The sequence below is a fragment of the Quercus lobata genome, chromosome 3, assembly GCF_001633185.2.
Source record: "Quercus lobata isolate SW786 chromosome 3, ValleyOak3.0 Primary Assembly, whole genome shotgun sequence".
NCBI classification, from domain to species: domain Eukaryota; kingdom Viridiplantae; phylum Streptophyta; class Magnoliopsida; order Fagales; family Fagaceae; genus Quercus; species Quercus lobata.
In genome coordinates this window covers 22206831-22226922 of record NC_044906.1, presented here as the reverse complement: position 1 = coordinate 22226922, position 20092 = coordinate 22206831, and the positions used below count along the sequence as shown (strand labels likewise).

General features: G+C 31.5%; 3 protein-coding genes across 5 annotated transcripts; 2 read left to right on the top strand and 1 right to left on the bottom strand.

Annotated features, from left to right (window-relative positions):
• Positions 1-338: 338 nt before the first annotated feature.
• LOC115980568 (protein FAR1-RELATED SEQUENCE 9-like) lies at positions 339-2635 on the bottom strand. The gene is made up of 3 exons (XM_031102803.1): positions 1582-2635; positions 1321-1482; positions 339-466 (listed from the first exon to the last, which is right to left on the bottom strand). The coding sequence occupies exons 1-3, from the start codon at positions 2633-2635 to the stop codon at positions 339-341; spliced, it is 1344 nt and encodes a 447-aa protein (XP_030958663.1).
• A 12042-nt stretch (positions 2636-14677) lies between these two features.
• On the top strand, positions 14678-16097 carry LOC115980567. Its single transcript, XM_031102802.1, has 2 exons — positions 14678-16010; positions 16084-16097. The coding sequence occupies exons 1-2, from the start codon at positions 14678-14680 to the stop codon at positions 16095-16097; spliced, it is 1347 nt and encodes a 448-aa protein (XP_030958662.1).
• A 17-nt stretch (positions 16098-16114) lies between these two features.
• Positions 16115-17605, top strand: LOC115980093. 3 transcript variants are annotated; one of them, XM_031102365.1, is made up of 3 exons: positions 16214-16256; positions 16349-16564; positions 17148-17605. In XM_031102365.1, exons 1-3 carry the CDS (start codon positions 16235-16237, stop codon positions 17198-17200), a joined length of 291 nt encoding a protein of 96 aa, XP_030958225.1. In that variant the 5' UTR covers positions 16214-16234; the 3' UTR covers positions 17201-17605. The 3 variants fall into 3 exon arrangements, 2 of the variants coding, with proteins under 2 accessions (XP_030958225.1, XP_030958224.1); XR_004089330.1 differs by lacking the exons at positions 16214-16256; positions 17148-17605 and adding an exon at positions 16115-16180 and having other exon boundaries at positions 16349-16766; XM_031102364.1 differs by lacking the exon at positions 17148-17605 and having other exon boundaries at positions 16349-16766.
• The last annotated feature ends 2487 nt before the right edge of the window (positions 17606-20092 follow it).

Genomic DNA, 20092 nt, shown 5'->3' with positions numbered 1-20092 from the left:
AAGGTTTAAAGATATGAGAATAAAAATGTCTAAAATTGTACCAATGCTAAAATTGCTATAACTCAATCAAGCCTTGATCCCACTAATCAGGTCAGCAGCAAACCTACTATGAGAAGCTCAAATAAATTTCACATGAGATCTTACAACTATTATATGGTTACATAACTGAAACTGCATTTTAAAAGGATACTTCTCCTTATAAAAGTATATGGCATTGGCTTCCATTTATTAAACCAATCTGGTAGTTCAAAATCAACAGGATTCCCAATTTGCTTCAGCAAGTTGTTAAAGACATTCCTGACACGATTGTGCTCAGGAGTCTAATTAAACGCAAGACATCAAGAAGCAAGAGCAGTAATCACAATAACACCATTATCCTCATTTTTCACCATTAATATATTTCTTGTAAACACACTTGTACAATTCTCCTCTGGAATAATAAAAAACAAATCCCCTTTCCCCCCTCCTGTAAGAAAACAAAAAACAAAAAAAGGTCCAACACCTGCCATTCACTGTATTATCAAAATAACAACAACAAAAAGTCTAGTACCAAAATATTGCCATTCACTATATCATTCCTTTAACTGGACCAATATAACACTTGCAACAATCTAGTATTGCAATTCCACTACCATGCACATATAAAAACTAACATATAAGAATAAAAAGTACTCTTGCATTAAAAACTTTTATCATTTGTATATAATTAGTATTTAGCTAGAAGTTACACAAACATATACAAAATCTATCATGTTTGAGTAATTTCATTCGTTACAAAAGTTTTACAAAATGACAGCTATAATTAGTGTTTGGCTATGCAATTACTTGTCCAAATTTTCAGCTACGTTATCTATAAAATTTTCAAGTCAAATATACTATTTAAGAGGTTCCTCCACTGTGCAATAATGACCAAAATGGTGTCCAAAAAACTGTCCATGAGTTGTGCAATATATTGTCCAAAATACTATCCAAAAGAGTTTTTCTTCATACTTTAGGAATTTTTAGTAGGGCCCTAAAAAAAGAGAACAATATTAGGGTAAAAACAAAAAACAAAAGCACATATTAAAGCTTCTCCCCCTCTAACATAAAAAGTTTAAGGTTATAGAATGTACTTGATTCAAGTGTGACATTGAGGTACTTTCTTGAAACATTCTTGTAGAATTAATCATGGGATAAGCAACAAACATTTTCAGGGGACAGAATGATGTTTGAACATCTTCTATATAAAAAAAGAAAAAAAAAAAAAAACAGTAACAAATGATTATGCTCAACAAGCAAAAATAAGAAAAATAAAAATTGAAATACTAGTTTTGTACTTACCATGTATCATAGAAATAGCTTCTGAAGCTTGTGAAGTGGTTATATCTTTCACTTTTCTTATGTTCCTTTTTTTCAAATGATTTTCTTGAAGCATTTTTGTAGAGCTAACCACAGGATTAGCAATAGACATCTCCGGGAGAAGAAATGATGATTGAACATTTTCTGAAAAAAAAAATTTAAAAATAAAAATAAGAACATACAATTAAACTCAACAAGCAAAAAATAAGAAAAAGAAAGCTTGAGTGCTAGTTTTGTACTTACCATGTACCATAGAAATAGTTTTTGGAGCTTTTGAAGTGGTTGCATTTTTCACTTTCTTTTTTCTTTGCTTCTTTTCCAGTTGACTTTTTATTCTAAAATTAGTTATCCCTTTCTTTCTCACATGTGGCGGATCAAGGATTGGTCTCTTACCATCTAAGCAAGGTTGCACATCATCATCATGTATGAGATCTTGAGGACATATTTTACCAACATCTTCCACCTTATTTGTATCTGCTGAACTCTTTTCAAGCTTGCATAATAGCTCACTTAGACTATCCATTGCTATTTTGGTCTCATGATCAGTCAATGTAGCCTTATCACAACATTTATACCATAAAAGACTTAAGTTGCTCATACGCAATACATGAGTCAATTTCTCATTTGATTTAAATGAATCAACAGAGCAACACAACATTTTCTTGGCATCTTTTGTCCATCTACTTGATATATTTTTGTCGGGTATATTATTCACATTATTCACAAGAAAAACCCTTAAAGCATGGCAACATAACAACCCCAAAGTCTCAAATAATTTGCAATCACAACAAATACTTAATTCAGCTCGGTTAAAATGCACAATATGAAACCTTCTACTCTCCCCACTACTTAGTAAATATGTAAAGTTATCCTCACAATGATTAGTTTCAACACAATTCAATCCCATACCTGAATTAAACTTTTCTTCAAACATTTCAAACAAAGCAAGCGTATAAACTTTAGCAGCATGATTTAAAATGCCCCCATGCTTATGAACTTTCCCAGGTGCACTATTCTTACAACGAAAATCTTCATTTATTTCATCTTGTCGCATTTGTGTTGCCTTTTCCTCATAAAATTTAATAACTTCAATAAGAGGCATAGATGTTTTCATAATTTGATGAAAAACACTATTTGTACTCTCACTTCTTTGGGTAGACTTCATCTTTGCAGAAAAGAAATCGAGATTGAAAGTTGGGCACCACTTTTCTCGAATTTGGTATAACCTGTCCAGCCATGTATTGTCCTTTAAATTATGCATCTCAATCATTTTGCTCCAAGTTGACTCAAACTCCATTTCATTTGAACACCCACCATATAAGCAATGATTAAATCTTTGATTGAAATCTGGAACACTATAGATTCCAACAAGATTTTTTTGAGCATTTTTACTAATATGCCATAAACAAAGTTGATGACAAGACTCATTGAAAACCATATTAATAGCATTTGCCATTGCTTGGTCTTGATTTGTAAAAATAGATTTTGGTTGTTGACCTCTCATTGTAGTCAAAAAAGTCTCAAACAACCAAATAAATGATTGAGTTGTCTCATCTGATAAAAAAGCACAACCAAACAAAACATTGTTCCAATGATGATTGATTCCCACAAATGGTGCACAGATTAAGTTGTACTTATTGGTTCGATAAGTGGTGTCAAATATAACAACATCCCCAAAAGAGTCATAATCTAATTTTGATCTACCATCTCTCCAAAAAAAATTTGCAATTCTATTATCTTGGTCTACTTGCACCGAATAAAAAAACATTGGATCTTCACTTTGTTTTTCTTTGAAATGATTAATAATACTTTGCCCATCACCAGCTTTCATAATTTCTTTTCTTTTTGTTTGCACAAAATTATGACAATCTCGCCTAGAGAACCCAACATTATTTGCACCACTAAGTTCTTTTGACAAAAATGAGTAAGACTTTGTTGCTTTTATACTCGAACTAACCATTGTGCTAATTATATTCCCATGAGCAGGTAGCACCTTGCTTCCTAATCTCAAGTTACATCTTTCTTCTGGAGTTGCAAATTCATGATTGTGTGTGTCATTAAAGTGTGAAACACTCCAAATATCATTTTTTACATCAAACCGGATCCTAGCACGACAACCCGTTCTTACATCTAAATTATGATACTTTTTAACATTAGAAGGGTCTTCAAACTCTTTAAAACCTTGTTTTGAACACACAAATTCTCATTGCCTAATAACACCATTATACTCTCGTTTAACCGCTTTTTAAATGCTAAATCCCCTTTTTAAACCATACTCATTATAAAGGTTATATGCTTCTTCTTTAGACCTCACTTGCATTCCGATTTTAATTTCATCACATTCACCCAAAGTTACATTTTCAAACTTTTCCCTTTTATCATTGTCCCCAATAGCAACAAAAGCATTTTTTGAAAAATCCATGACTAGTCGAACCTAATCATGGAAAAAAAGATGTATTGAATGAACATCATGAAAAGATGACTATAAATGTACATAAATCACCATAAATTCATAAAAAAAGAATTGCTGCCAGTCACCCATTGGTCCTCAGCCATAAACACATTGAAACTCAAGTGGGCTTTATACCAAATATCAAAATACATAATTTTCCATGATAAATCAACCAAAGGCTTAAACTAAGAAAATGACAAGAAGATAGATTGAATACCTCAGAGGAGACTCTTAGGATGAAACTATTTATAAAATCAATTCCTTTAGCAAAAACAACAGAGCAAAAGCATTGCATACATCCCTGCACCATGAAAAAAAAACTATTACAAGGAATGAAAAAAATTGTGAAAATTCCAAGTAAGCCAACACATATTGCAAACTAAATAATACTTGAAAGCACAATCTTCAAATACATTAAATCAACTAATAAACAAAGAAAGAAGCCTTATTTCTCTACATATAAAACTACATCATACTAACCACTTTTAATCTAATCCAAAAGAACAATTTTTTGAAAAAAAAAAAAAAAAAAAAACCTTTTACTGTATTATTAGTGCATGGCCTCACTGAAGCATTTTAGTAGACAGTACAAGTTCCCTTTTTACATAAGAATGTATATGTCAATTTTTTTGGGGAAAAAAAGAAGAAGAAAAGACAAATATGTAAACAGAAAATTCAGAAAATAAAATGAAAAAGAGTGAGGAGAAACCTTCTTGCAAAGTCAGAGTTGAAAGCGGCGAGAAAACTTTCAGCGTCGTGGTTGGAAACAACGGAGAGACGATTTCGGGGGTTTTCTGACGAGACCGATGATGATCGGCAATGCTAGGTAGCAGCTGTCAAGGTTTGGAGTTGATAGAGGGAAGATGGAGGTGCTGGTGACTGGTGTGCTACAGTAATCCGAGAGAAACAGAGAGAGAGAGAGAGAGAGAGAGAGGGCGTTTTCCTACGAGACAAAGGTCAGTCTCGTCGAAACTGATGATGACCGGCGATACTAGGCAGTGGCTGTCAAGGTTTGGAGTTGAGAGGGGGAAGATGGAGGTGCTAGTGAGTGGTGACTGATGTGGTACAGTTCTGCGAGAGAAACAGAGAGAGTGCGAGAGAGAAAGATTAAATTTTGGCAAAAATACAAAACTGACCCTCTAACTTTCAGTTTTTTTCATTTCAGTCTTCTAACTTTCAGTTTTGTTATTTCAGTCCTCTAACTTTCAGTTGTTGTCAATTTGATACTCCGTTAAACTTCAGTTACTGTTTTGGCTTTTTTTTAATAATAAATTTAGAAATTTAAAGAAAATTAAAAAAAACTAATATTAAAAAAAAAAAAAAAAGGAGGAATCATTCCACACCCAAATCACTCACTGAAAAAGCTTGTAAATTTTCTCACCACCATCAACCTACTTCGGCTGCTTCTCACTGAGGTCAGTCCCCATCCCACTCATTCCCATATCTCTCATCTCTGATATATTTCTTCGATCCTCTACTTTATGTTGATTTTGTCACCGACCCATTTGAGCTTATGCTTTTTGGTGAAATGGGTTTCCTGTATTGTGATTGGTTTTGGCGAATTGGGTCTCAAACCCCTGAAACTATTTAGGTGTTTGTTCTGTAAAAAATTGGTTTTTGTGAAATGGGTCTGCCTCCATCTTGTACTTTATGTTGATATTGACGTTGAATCATTTGAGCTTATGCTTTTTGGTGAAATGGGTTTCTTGTATAATGACCGGTTTTGGCAAAATGGGTCCGAAATCTTTGAAATTTTTGGGTTTTATTCTGTTATAGATTGGTTTATGCGAAATGGGTCTGCTTCAATTTTGTGCTTTATGCCGATTGGTTTATAGATTGGTTTATGCGAAACGGTTTGTACCCTCAGAACCCATTGAACTAGTCGCTATTCGATATTCTTCAGATGCACTTCTACGAAACCTGCCCTTACCTCAAATTCGCTCACTTCATCGCCAACCAAGCCATTTTAGAAGCGTTCGAAGGCATGAAACGAGTTCACGTCATCGATTTTTCTATGAATTAGGGGATGCAGTGGCCAAGCTTGAATGATTTGGTTTGGGAAGTGTAGGAAATTTACAAGCTTTTTCAGTGAGTGAATTGGGTGTGGAATGCTCCCTCGGTTTTTATTTATTTATTTATTTTTTTCTCTTTAAATTCCAAAATTTATTTAAAAAAAAAGTCTAAACGACATCATTTTGACTTAATTAACGGCAGAACGTAACTGGAATTTAATGGAATATCAAATTAACAACAATTAAAAGTTAAATGATTAAAATGACAAAACTGAAAGTTAGAGAACTGAAATAAAAAAGACTAAAAGTTAGAAGGTCAATTTTACATTTTTGTCTTAAATTTTTTATTTTGGAGAAGGGAAAAAAGCAAAGTGGCGGGATGGGGGAAAATTCAAGGGCATTTGTGTCTTTTTGTTTTATGTAACTAACCTGGGCTGGTAAGTTGTAATTTTTAATCCATTTGTCAAATTTTTATTGGTCTTAAAAACTCCTTATGTGTGCTGAGTTGGAGTTTCAGAAACATTATATATTTTCTCGAGGACTGGACGGTGTATTAGAAGGGAAGGTGTTCGGGGTTTAAGTGGGAACAGGCTGGATTTGTGGGGATGGAATATAGGCTCTTTACACTGCCGAGATCTCTCACCGACACTCAACAAATGAAGCCAATTCAATTCTACTTAAGTCTATGGAGGTTTTTTACTCTTTTCTAAGCCTTTGGGCTGGGTGGGTAAATTAGGCCCAGCAATCCCAGCCAGCCTAATGTGCCACTATTTTTTAATTAAATAATAATAATAATTAAATTATTGCTCTTTATAATTAAATTCAAATACTAAATTTTTTTTATTTATTTTTATGGAGGGTATTTAAAACCTCATATTTTGTATTCAATAGCAAAAGACTTTATTCAAATCACCATAAATCTCTTAAAAGCTTTTTTTAAAAAAACTATTTTTAGTAACTCATTCCATAATTAAAAGACATACTGCAATAGTGGGGAGATTCTAGCCTTTTGCCCTTAATTTTTAAAAAAATTAGCAATATATCCTTATTTCGAAACTATATAGGGATACGCCCCTGTTTTGATACTCGATTACCTTAAAATCGAGTTTCAATGAAATACTCGATTCGTAGAAAATTGAGTTATGCCGAATAAAACTAAAAAAAAAAAAAAAAAAAAAAAAAGCAAGGAACTCGATTTTAGAGAAATCGAGTTCAAAAACGCCGCTATAGTACTTTAAAACGTCACTATAGGGCTTAAAAACGCCACTATAGAGCCCCTTGAACCTGTATGGGGACTAATAAAATTTTTTTGCAGGAAAACGCCGCTATAGGGCTATAAAACGTCACTATAGGGATTAAAAACGTCACTATAGGGCCTAAAAATGCCACTATAGGCACCCAGAACAGGGCGATCACACTTATAAAAAATTTCTGCAGGAAAACGCCGCTATATGGCCTTAAAATGTCACTATAGGGCTTAAAAACGCCACTATAGGGCACCCTGAATATGGGCCAATCACACTCATAAAAAAATTGCAGGAAAACACCGCTATAAGGCTTTAAAACGTCACTATAGGACTTAAAAACGCCACTATAGGGATCCTTGAATATGGGGAAATTACACTTATAAATTTTTTTTTTTGCATGGAACTCGATTTCCTGAAACTCGAGTTCCATGGAAATTTTTTTTTTTTTAAATATTTTTTTAAGTTTGATCGGGCATAACTCGATTTTCTACAAATCGAGTATTTAATTGAACTCGATTTTAGGATAATCGAGTATCGAAACAGGGGCACGCTCCTATATAGTTTGCAAACAGGGGCATATTGCCAATTTTTTTTTAAAAATGAAGGGTAAAATGCCAGAATCCTCGCAACAGTGGTGATATTCTTAAAAATTTTGGCAAATAGCTCAAATTTTATAATAAAAAATATATTTATATTCCTTAAATGAAGTGGCTGTTTGCTTTTGGTGTTTATAGATGTTTTTTTTTTTTTTATAGATGAAGTGGTAAGAAAATAGAATTTTTATGTATGACGTATTGTAAAGTAAGGTGTTTAAAATAGATAAAATAAGTTTTTGAGTTGCAAAAATTTAAAATTTTTAACTCCTTTGATGTGAATGCTTTGGCCTTTGTGTGAGTTGTGCACATAGTTATATGAATGAAAGTTTTATGTTAGCAAGAATACAAGTAAACGTGATGGTGGTTGATTGCAACTTATTATTTTTGTTAAGTTGTGAAAAACAAAAATGTGTTTGTTGCATGACTCTTAAATAATCCAAAAATATTTTTATTGGTTTATCAGGGAAATTTTTTATGCCACGTTGGATTCTCAAGGCAAATATCATTTTTTATATTTTGGTCTTTTGGGTAGGTTTAAAATTTGCCCACCTTATTTAATTGATGGAAGGCCACGCTATCCCACCGACAAACAAAACTACAAAAACCAATTCTATACAATATAGTATAGAAAACATTTAAATTAAAAAAAAAAAAATCTATAGTATATGACTCTCTTCTTCACCTTTGGGCTACTCATATTAGGCCTAGCAACAACCTTTTTTTTTTTTTTTTTAATACAAAAAAAAAAAAAAAAAAAAAAAAAAAAAAAGAGAAACCTAGCAATACCTAGCTACCAGGCGCATCCTTATTAAAATAGAAATATTTTTAATTATTTGGAAAATCTAACATCTTTCTATTTATACTTTGTTTTTTATCGTTAAAATCGTGCCTTCAAAACACCATTTTACAATATTTTATTATGACTTAGTGAAACCTACAAAGGTAATTTGTCCGAATTGAAATCATGTTTTTAAACATACAATTATAACAAAATATCAAAATCAAATTTCTGAAACACAATTTTAATTTTTCAATTCATGTTTTGGAAACATGATTACAACAAAAATATATGTAACATAGTGCTAAGAGCAGCAGTTGTTGCTTATAATACATAACGTGGTTGCTAATGTTCGAATATACCATATATTGATATATAGTCTAAATTTGCATATGTTCAAATCCTTGATTGTGCAAAAATTAGGAGAAATTTCCTTTATATTAGCTCAGTCAAGGATCTCCCTAGCCGAGATCAAAGTTTACACATTCATCAGCTCAGTCAAGGATCTCTCTAGGTCTTACAATGTATTTTGACATATAGAAAACACAAATAATATACAAATTACATAGTTTATTCCATCAATTTATTTCATTCTTTCTTTTTCTTGTTATCTCAACATGGTATTAGAGTCACATTCTTGTAACCTTCAATAGGTTTTGTCCATCACTATGCAACCTTGCACACCACCAATCAATAGCATCATCCACAAACGAGCTTGCTCAACGTCACAAACCTTCTCTTGTCTTCAAATTGATTCCAAGAATCAGTTACATCTTCAAAAACTCAGCCAAAAGAATTAAACTGAAGTTGATTCCAAGCTCACATGTGCTTGCTCAACAATCAACATCACATATTTTTGGCCATTGCTCATTTAAAAAAAAGAAAAGAAAAAAGACAATTTAATATCAACAATTACTTTTTTCTCTTGATCCCTTTAAATAATCAAACCAAATTTGACCAGACCAAATAAGTCTTTTATTTTTTATTTTCCAAAAATCCATTATCACATTTAGTTGCTTCAAAAACCCGCTACCACTTTCAGAAATCATAGCCTAAGGCTGGAAATCATTGCCTAAAGGTTGCATTCCACTACAAAACACCACCTCACAAGTCACAACTTACTTATTTTTAATTTCAAATATATTAATGTTAGGCATATATTTTTTATATGTTGTTAATGATATATCATTTTAAAAGCAATAATGAATAATAAAGTGAATATTTTTTAAAGATAGTTTCAACCTATATGGCGAGATATTTTACCTGTTGAGTTAATTAGAACTCACAATAATAAAGTGAATCTATAGCCATTATATATGATGTTTAAAATACAAATCAAGATCTAAAAGTGTAAATAAAAGATAATTAGATAATTAATTAGTGTTCAACATTGAAACTAATATGTAAGAAAAAAAAAATCCTTATAAATTTGGATTATCTCTCACTGTCAAGAGGTTGGATTACAATCTTATCCAAGTTGTATCACGGGCATATCTTCAACATATCAACACTTTTTCTTCAAAAAAAAAAAAAAAAAATTACGAATATCACACATATGCAAAGGAATCTAGTTTGATATGTATCAAATACGGATACTTAGAAAAAAAAAAAAAAAAAATTTGAGTATCTGTGTATTCTAGTTAATTTGTGAGTCAAAAATAGAGTACCTATGTAAACTAGTTAATTTGTGAGCCATTGACGTTGTAATTGTTTCTCTTCAATGAATTTTCATTGAGACTTCTTTTGTCCTCTAATGATTTTTCCATTAGAAATGTTTTCCTTTAATTCTCTACTTTGTGACCATTTTCTGTGTCACCAATTTTTTTTTTTTTTTTTTTTTTTATTGCTTTGGTAATATCAGAGTTCCATTGGGGATGGCCCCCAAAAATTAAAAAAAAAAAAAAAATTTGTATACTGATAAAAAAAAATCTTTTTATATAAAATATAAAAACATCAAACATGCGTATAAAATTTTAAAAGAAAATCTTATTCATTTTACATGGAAATTAAATTTATATATATATATATATATATATATATATATAAATTAATTAATTTTTTTTAAATTTTTAAGAAAACAGAGTCACATTTTTTTTTCAACAAATGATAGAGTCACAATTCATTAGTGATTAGTGTTATATATATATATATATATATATATATATCCTATTGGGTTATGTTTTGACTTTATTGTGTGATTAATTGTTAAATTTTTTATCTTGTGTTGTTAATCATTGTAGGAACATATAAATTTTGTTTGAGTTCGATTTCTTTATATATGATTTATGATTAGGTCATGTATAGCACGGAATGATACTATTAATTTTTTGTTATAGGTGTAAGGATTTTTTTTTTTCCAATTATTGATATGATTAGTATGTATGAAAAGTATTTTTAGTGGTAGATTCATATTTGTATCAATTTTTAAAAAGGAAATAATAATTTTTTAAGATATAATAAATGAGCCTTTTTAACTTTTTAAAGTTTTTCACTAGTGAGCACATTGGTGCCCATCTTCCTTGTTGCCTTGGGCATGTAGGGGTTACCACCTTCCCCTCCTATACATTAACACCCCTAAAGTTTGTACTTTTGGGCTAATACTAGCTAGGTCAAAGACATTTCAAAATTTACTAACTTGGTCTCTAAACCCAACTTGTTCCATAAACAGTTACTCATTTTTTTTCTCTCTCTCACTATTAGTAACTAAGTTGGTTAGTTTTGAAGTGTCTTAAACCATCTTGAACTGGCATTAGCCCAAGCTTACTTTTGGGCATTAGATACCCTTTTTTATTAACCAAAAAAAAAAAAAAAAATCTAACTCTATACATTTTTAAAAATCTTTGGGACAATTACACTCCAATTTCTTGAAATTTGAGAAAATGACACTCCATCCCAAACTTCCAAACCTAAAGGGGAAAAAAAAAACAAAAACAAAAAAAAAATCACTTTTTTGAGGTTTGAAGAAATTAACACTATCCCATTTTGTTTATATTAGTAATGAAATATTCTACACTTCTATATGAACCTCTTTACAAAAATTTAATCAAAGTTAATAAAAAAATAACTGATAAGTTTAGAAAAAAAAAATGCAAAATTTATCAAGTACCAAAACACTTGCAATGGTAAATCTCCTTATAACCTATTGAAAATAATAATAATAATAGTAAGCAAAATGCATACTTAATATTTTTTAAATACTCTTTAATTAAAAATTTAAAAGACAAAATTCAGTTACAAAATTGATTGTACCCTAAGGCTATAACCTTATTCAATATCTTTTTATTGACAGTGAATTTTGACAAATCTACCATTAGATTACATATTTTTCTTATATCTTCTTCTTGTCTTCCATGCTTACAAAATTTCTAGAAAATTATAGATCAATAATTATATCATCAATATATTGTTTAAATTGTAAGTTTTTATAGTTTAAAATTATGTATAAAATATAAGCTTATAAATCATATAGGAAATAATATTTGATTGACACAAAATTCGATATGTATATTAAAAGTGTAAAGAACATGCGATTAATTTTTATTTTATTAAGTAAGGTTATAGCCTTAGATTACAACCAATTTTGTAAATAAATTTTGTCCAAATTTAAAACAATAAATTTTAATTTTGAAATGGAGAATAAATTTTGAAGACAAATGGCAAATTAGCACACAACATTTTTAATGGTATTAATATAAAAAAAATTTGGGCAATTGGATGTCAAAGAGGAAAAGTGTTTTTTTTCTTTTAAATTTGTGGGTGTTACAAGCATAAAAATTTCCCCCAATTTTTGTTGCCTCTTTTTCTCTCCAAAAAAAAAAAAAAAAAAAATTGATAGCCTTCTTTTATTTTTATTTATTTATTTTAAGAATAGAAAACCGTGTATCCTAGGTTTTTTGGTTTTTTTTTTTTTGGGGGTGTCACCACCAGAAAAGAACAGAACTTTCTGAAGAATCTGAACAAGAAACGTGAATTGTTAGAGCCCAAGAAAGAGTTAATACTGATCTCATCGTGAGAGATGATATAAGTAACGTTCCCTTTGACATCCGCTGCTGGTAAGCTTGACACCTTGCAACGTTATCTCTTTTGGGTTTCAATATAAGAAATATGCACTGTGCTAATGTGTTTTGAATGTAAATTGCTTTTCATATTTGTACAATTGTGGGGTTTAAGTAAGAACATATTAGTGGGTGTCAACAAATTCGTGGAATTTTTGTTACTGGCAGGAATCTTTTTCTTGAAGAGTCTTTTAAGCACAACATAGTGAGCGTTTGGTTTCAGCTCAAAACCAACGTTCGCGTTTTCATTTCACGTTTCCGTCCCTTTTTTTTTTTTTCTTTTTTTTCAGCGCATGAACAGTAAATTTACTGTGCAGAGACAAAAATTACTGTTCATATACTGTATCAGTACTGTTTACATACTGTAGCAGTACTGTTCACGCATTAAAAATATTAAAAATAGATCCCAAGGTACTTTTCACACATTTAAAATTATTTTGCTACAGTGTTTTCAGTTTTCTGTTTCAGTAACAATAAGTTTCAGCAACAATAGTCTTTAACTTGTGTACTGGTGGGGCCTTAGTCAGCTGAATATATGAGTAGGTGTGAAAAACGTGGGGAAATTTTTCTGTCCCTTAGCGTGGGTTATGCCCAGTGTAGCCAAAGGCGAAAGGCGATTTTAAAGCCCAAGAAGGCATCAGCCCGAGTGAAGTAAGATGCCGAATTCTAAATATAATTATTTTAAATTTAGAGTTCAAATCTAATGTATTAGATGTATAAGAATATTATAAACAAATTTCTAAAACTCTGTTCCTAATGGATAGGAGCTGGTCTATAAAACTAGTTTTTGGGTTCGAATCGGGAGAGAGCCTATGTTTGTGACAAACAGTTAATTCTCATATATTACCATTCAAAAATTAGTCTATCCAAACACCAACTAAGTATTAAACCAAATACTGTTCATAAATTCATATTAGGAAGAAGAAAACTCCTAAACAAAACATTGAACTTCATGACTATCCATGAAAAAACAAATGCATTTGAAGATTGAACATTGTAATAGCTTGAATTCATAAATTCATATTAGGAAGAAGAAAACTCCTAAACAAAACATTGAACTTCATGACTATCCATGAAAAAACAAATGCATTTGAAGATTGAACATTGTAATAGCTTGAATGTGGTTGTAAGTACTCAGGTTGGCTCCGATTTTTAATAATATTTTACATTACCTATCAAAAAAAATAATAATAAAGCTTGAATGCGGTTTTAAGTTTTAATCTAAAGGTCATCACTAGACTCTTCATTCAGGTTGCCATCACTTTCAAAGCCACTTGAACCTGATTTATAACCATCAACATTCTCTTCCTCGGTCTCATCAGAATCAACATCTTCCTCTTAAATGTTTGGTTGTGATGTTGAGGCCTTTGAGTTTGCCCTTGATTGTGTTTGGAATCTAGTATTCTTCCTTGCTTCTCCAACAGTGGCAGCTCTTGCCACTGCACCCCATATCAAACCATCATCATCATCATCATCAATCAACTCGTCTTCAGCATCCATAGATGGCTCAATACCAATTTTCCCCAACAGCCATTCATTACTTTCATCTATATCATCCAAGGAGATGGGATCAATAACATCACACTTATCATATTGTGCCTTCATTTTTTTATCATACTTCACAAAGAACAAATCATTTAGTCTTTTTTGTGCGAGTCTATTCCTTATTTTTGTGCGAATCTACAAGTACTTGTGAAAACTAAGCATTAGTGATTAATTACACCTTTGGAATTTTCTATGGAATAATACTGCTCATCAAATGATAAAATTTACTTATTATACTTAAAATCTCACCTGCCAAAACACACAACAATTATGCTCACAACCACATGCACTACAAGTCAAGCTCAAGATTTTAATAGCTAACTGTTGCAAATTTGGAGTTGAGCTCCCATTCAAACTCCACCATTCAGCTATGTTAATAAAAATTAGTATGAGTAATGATATATCATAACAGTTAGATTTTAATTTGTGAAAAGTGCTTGTCATTTTAATTTAGATATATTTTTATTCTTGCATAAAGTTATCATTTAGAGAATGCCTTTGATGGAAAGGTTTGGTCGGCATAAAGTAAGTATTTAATATTTCAAAGAGGTAGGATAAATTTATTTTTATTCATATTTAGAATCTTTGTTTAGATTAATTAATTTTTTTCAAATATTATATTCTTTTCTTTTCTTTTTTTAAGGGAAAATAAATATGGTTAGAAAGAAAGATCGATTTTGGAGCTATGTTGAAGACCTAGATGGCCATTTCAAATGTAACTTTTGTCAGCATAATTTTGCTGGGGGTGCTTCTAGGATTAAATATCACTTGGCTGGAGTTAAAGGTAATAATGTAGATATTTGTACAAGTGTGCCTGAAGATGTTCAAAAAGAAGCTTATCTAGCAGTTGGAGGGACTAACAAAAAACTGAAGAGTGCATCAAGTTCTAGCAATGCTAAAGAGAGTAAAAACACATTGTGTTCAATATCGAAAGATATGTGCCACGCTACCAATTCAGAGATGTGTGGTAAAAAAGATAAGAATGCAGTGGACAAATTGCTTGCACAACTTGTTACGGTAAATAACATATCATTTGATGTTGTTCAAACGACATCCTTTATTCGCTTTGTGCAAGGTGTTGCTGAATATGGTCCTGACTATAAGTTACCCTCTTATTTGACTTTCCAAAGGAAGCTAATTCCAGACTTGAAGGTAGAAGTGGAAGAGTATATTAGAAATGTTAAGAAATCATGGTTGGTATCTGGTTGTACACTTATGTCAAACATATGGAGTGATGTAGAGCATAGAGCATTTATCAATATTATTGCATATTCTCCTAGTGGAGTAATATTTTTGAAGTCACTTGAAGTTTCAAGAGATAAAATAACAACACTATATATTAAAGATATCATCTCTTCAGTAATTGAAGAAATTGGGTCAGATAATGTTGTTCAGTTGATCACTGATAATACTACTAATTTTGAGTCTGCTGGAGATATGCTTATTAGCAAGTACCCTTGGTTGTACAAAACTCAATGTGCTGCTTACAGCATTAGATTGCTTTTGAAGGAAATATGCAAGGAAGTTGATTGGGTTCAGAAGATAATTATTGATGCAAAATCAATTGTTTCATACATGTATAAGGATGGTATCATTTTGTCCCTTATGAGAGAGTACACAAACCACAAGGAATTGAAACATCCTTGTAAAAGGAGGTTTTCTTCTAATTTCTTGATGCTTCGATCTATTTTGAATGTTCAAGATGAATTGCAGTTACTTCTTGTATCTTCTAAGTGGAAAAATTTGAATCATAATGAAAAGGACATTGCTAAAGTTGCTAGTATCATTCAAAGTGCAGAATTTTGGAGTCAAGTGAAAGAGGTGTTACTAGTGTTGGAGCCTTTGGTTCGAGTTCTTCGATTAGTTGATAATGATTTGTCAACTGCAGGATACTTTTATGAAGCAATGGAAATGGCAAAAGAAACAATGAAGCAACAGTATGATAGCAATCAAGACAAATATATGCAGATATGGAAGTTATTTAGTTGTAGGTATACTGAAAATATAATGCACCCAATTCATGCTGCTGCGACATTTCTGAATCCTGCTTACTTGTGCAGTGAGAAATTTATAGAGAGTCAGGAGATGAAAGATGGTATAAGTTTCATTTTGGAGAATTTGGTGGCTATTGAAGAAAGGGAAGATTTCATGAAAGAGGTGCAACTTTATCGCAATAAAGTACAGAGCTTGTTTACAATTACGGCAAAGACAATGTTGAAAACATCTCATCCTAGTAAATTCAATAGCTTTGATATAATTTTAATATTTAACTATATTATTTCTTGATAAATTTTATGAGCATATAAATTGTAATTTTACTTGTAGGAATATGGTGGGATTTCTGCGGAGATCGTCTTCCTATCTTACAAAAGTATGCCATTCGAATTTTGAGTCAACCAGGTAGTTCTACCTTGTCCAAGGGTTATTGGAATGCATCTGAGCTAGCACAAACAAAGAAGACAAACATGTTGACATCTGAGATGTTGGATAATATGGTGAATGTAAGATTGAACTCAATGATGATGGAGAAATTCAACACAGGTGAATCTCGAAACTTGGAGCCAATTGATCTTTACAAACCATATGAGCTTCCTGAATATGTTGATCATGAACAATTTTTGGTGGATGATGCATTAAGCAGAGTAGTAGAAAAGGGTATTGATGACTGATTACTTAGGATCAATTATTTGAGACATTTTAATTAATCAAAACATTATAATGGTCCTAAATTTGTTTATCATGGTTATTGTAGTAATTTTCTTTACTAGTTTAGATTATTTAAAATTGAATTGTTAAGGTTCTGCTATGTGCCTGTTATACAAATCTCATTGTATTTATCAAAAGAAAATATGAAAAATAAAATTCCATATATATTAAATTTAACCATGTTATGCCCATATACTATTTATGAATTGTTGCTCCAAATTCTTGAAACATACTTTTCTTAAAAGAGGCTGAATCATGCCTGTCCTATATTGAGTGTACTTACTAACTGTTAATTATTTTAGGAAAATATGTCATACAAGTATTTATCTAGCTCCAGTTCTATATGGTTTTTTATTTCTACTAGAAGCATATACTCAGTTCTTTGCAAAGCTTTCCATACTAGTTTCTTTTGTGTAAGGTAAGGAAGAATTTATGGCTGAAATTTTCCTGTGTTGTCGTGGAGGGTGCTAGCTAGCCAACTACTAAACATATTGGTTCCGATTGGGGTTTCATGAACCGAACTAAGTTTCTTGTCTCAGTAACCAAGAATCAAGTCATATTGCATGATGCAAGTGATGAATTTGTGGGGATCTGGTTAGTGGAGGCAAGTTTGGCTATGAGATCTTTTGGCTAAAGGTAAAGTTTAAAGCCTAATGAAGGAAAACGTATGCAACTTCTTTTCATTCTCCAATCCTGTTGTATTCTACTGCAATATGACAAACAAACTTAAGCCATTTGTCAATCGTTGGATAGAATTCAAGATAATATTATTGGCTTTGGACAGTGGAGTTTGTGAATTTAATCGTTGAGATTAGTCTAGATAGGGAGATAATCTCCTCTATGATTTGGAAGTTGTATAAAAGGAAGATGATGTTTTAAAACTGTAAACTTGCTAATTAGTGTAAGCAGCATGGTTTTATAAATCAGTACGATCAAAGAACATTTTTTTGCTCCCGGTTCTTGATTTTGACCAGTTTTGGGGGTTTTTACTAAATTGAATTGGTGCTTTTGGTTCACGGTTGTACCAGTGGGTCAGTTTCGGTCCAGTTTTTAAAACTATACTAAGCAGTCAACAATTTTTGGAAAGACTTAAATAAATCTAGTGTATAAATATAATCATTGACAAGTAAAGATGCATTTTTATGTACTGTACTGACATGGCTACAATCACTAAATATTTTTATGTACTGTAAAAATCTACAATCACTAAATATTTTGGTACTAAAAGGACTTTAATTCCCATGCTGTCATTTCCCCTAATCTAAGTGCTGTTTCTCTCCTTGTAATTATCATGGTTCTAATGTTTGGTATAAAAAAACTATTGTTATATTTGTGGTATTTAAACATATTTGGATTTTTGTGGATTGTTTTTACAGCATAGAGTGCATCAGTGCACGTAACAGATCTGTGATTAAGTGCTATATCTAATAGTTTTCTAGAGTGTTGTTGGCAATGGAAGTACTTCTGTTCGTGTCCTGGTTAACATAGGGTGCCATTTTATATTTGCTTTTGAGATTGAAACAATTTATATTATACACTTTTTATCATTTTGCATCACGGATTGATGCGCGACTCTAGTCATTCCATGTTGCTGCAACAAATTTTCATTTTGATGAATGATCTTCCATCTAGGTGTGGTACGGTGGCTGTTGGAATTTGTGGGGCAGCATAAGACTCTGTAGTAGCCACAATATTGAGTGTGCATCTGGTAATTTTGAATTTACAACTCTGTAGACATCCCATAAAACTGGTTAATAAACTTAACTCTAAAATCTTCAAGAAAATACAGAACATAAACCTTTATCAAAACCTTAGGTGAATACAACAAAATGGCTGAAAAAGGTTTTTATTTATTTATTTATTATTAAATAAGGCCATTATTAAGTCCAAAACCCAAGCCCATGAGTCAATGACAGATTCTTACCATGGTTTACTTTTGAGAGGAGGACATGATTTACTAAGTTAGGAGTTGGTCTTAGCTTGATTGCTCAGAAAAAAAGAGTGTTTCTGTTTGGGCAAGCTAAAGTGTAACTTGGGCCTTTTGATTTGGGTTTGGCTCAATATGATCCTTCAAACAAAGGTGTATAAGGCCCTTGTTAATTCATGTAAACACTTAATTTGAGAAACGGTATCAAATAGACAGATACACACTTGAGCAGGCTTGAGAAAGACAGATTCAGCCAAAAAAAAAAAAAAAAAGGCTTGAGAAAGACAGTATGCAAGATTAGCATCCACCTTATATGTGTTCATTTCATGGACTTTGCTTGGCTGACTGAGTAGTACCATTGTCTTAGTGCATTTACAGCAAAACATCTAAAAAATATAGCTTTTAACAACTGAAAAAACCATTTTATCCCTTATAACAACTCACTTTAAAATATACCCAACATTAAAGGTTTTAGTTTAGCATACAACACATTAAAATAATATAAACTACATAATAAAAGAATATATCCTACACAATAAACACTACAAAAAATTAAAAAGAGAAAAAAGGACAGTAATGTACCGTCCTATCTTTGGCAACTCACTGTAACTAAGAGTTAAAAATTTATAGGTGTGGCAACTTTGATGTTGAGGATATTTTTAGTATGTTGGTGCTAAACTAGCTTTCTATTTAGTATGACTACTTTATTGTGAATGCTCTCTCATAGTGTTTAGGTTGGGTTGCCATTAAAATGTTCAGTCAGGTGCTAATTGGTTTTTCTCTTGCTGTGTTGGGTTGCCATCAAAATGTTCAGTCAGGTGCTAATTGGTATTTCTGTTTTACTGTTTTCTAATGTAACCAAAAAAAAGATTTCATTAAAAAGATGGGCTAGTTATGCTGGGCCTTTTCCCCCATTATCTAAGTTGATCTCTTTCTTGCTTCCATGCGTTATTGGGGGCTGTAAACCACTTTTTTTTTCTTGTGTGTGTGCGTGTGTGGATAAATGTGAATATTTCATTGAAAGAGCAAAAAGGAAGGGATATCTACATTACTTTCCCAAGCCTCCAAGACAGCAAAAGGAAGGGATACACATTTACAAAAATATGATATATTTGAGTACAAAACATACTTGCTTAGTTCATGAACTATAGAATTAGCATCCCTTTTGATCCAACAAAAATAACAACACAAAAGAATTAGCCAAGACTGATGCATCATTCAACAGTGGCTGAATCTCCTAACATGCTTCCTTCAAATTCTTATTTAAGACATTACATGAATCTTAGAATCACCTTTAACAATTATACTTTGGAACTTTTCTTCTCTGGCCCAATGTAAAGCCCAAACTATGGCAAAAGCTTCAACAAAACTAGGACCATATGGTTGTAAGATGTAGCATTGTTTTTTTTTTTTTTGATAATGTTGTAACATTGATT

Bases quoted from the DNA above. Each gene is read 5' to 3' on its own strand.
- LOC115980567 (XM_031102802.1), top strand. From the start codon at position 14,678: ATGGTTAGAAAGAAAGATCGATTTTGGAGCTATGTTGAAGACCTAGAT.
- LOC115980093 (XM_031102364.1), top strand. From the start codon at position 16,235: ATGTTGAAAACATCTCATCCTA. The intron at 16,257-16,348 runs GTAAATTCAATA...TTTTACTTGTAG, and splicing joins GTTGAAAACATCTCATCCTA to GAATATGGTGGGATTTCTGC.
- LOC115980568 (XM_031102803.1), bottom strand. From the start codon at position 2,635: ATGGAGTTTGAGTCAACTTGGAGCAAAATGATTGAGATGCATAATTTA. The intron at 1,483-1,581 runs GTAAGTACAAAA...TTTTTTTTTCAG, and splicing joins AACTATTTCTATGGTACATG to AAAATGTTCAATCATCATTT. The intron at 467-1,320 runs GTAAGTACAAAA...GTTTTCTTACAG, and splicing joins AGCTATTTCTATGATACATG to GAGGGGGGAAAGGGGATTTG.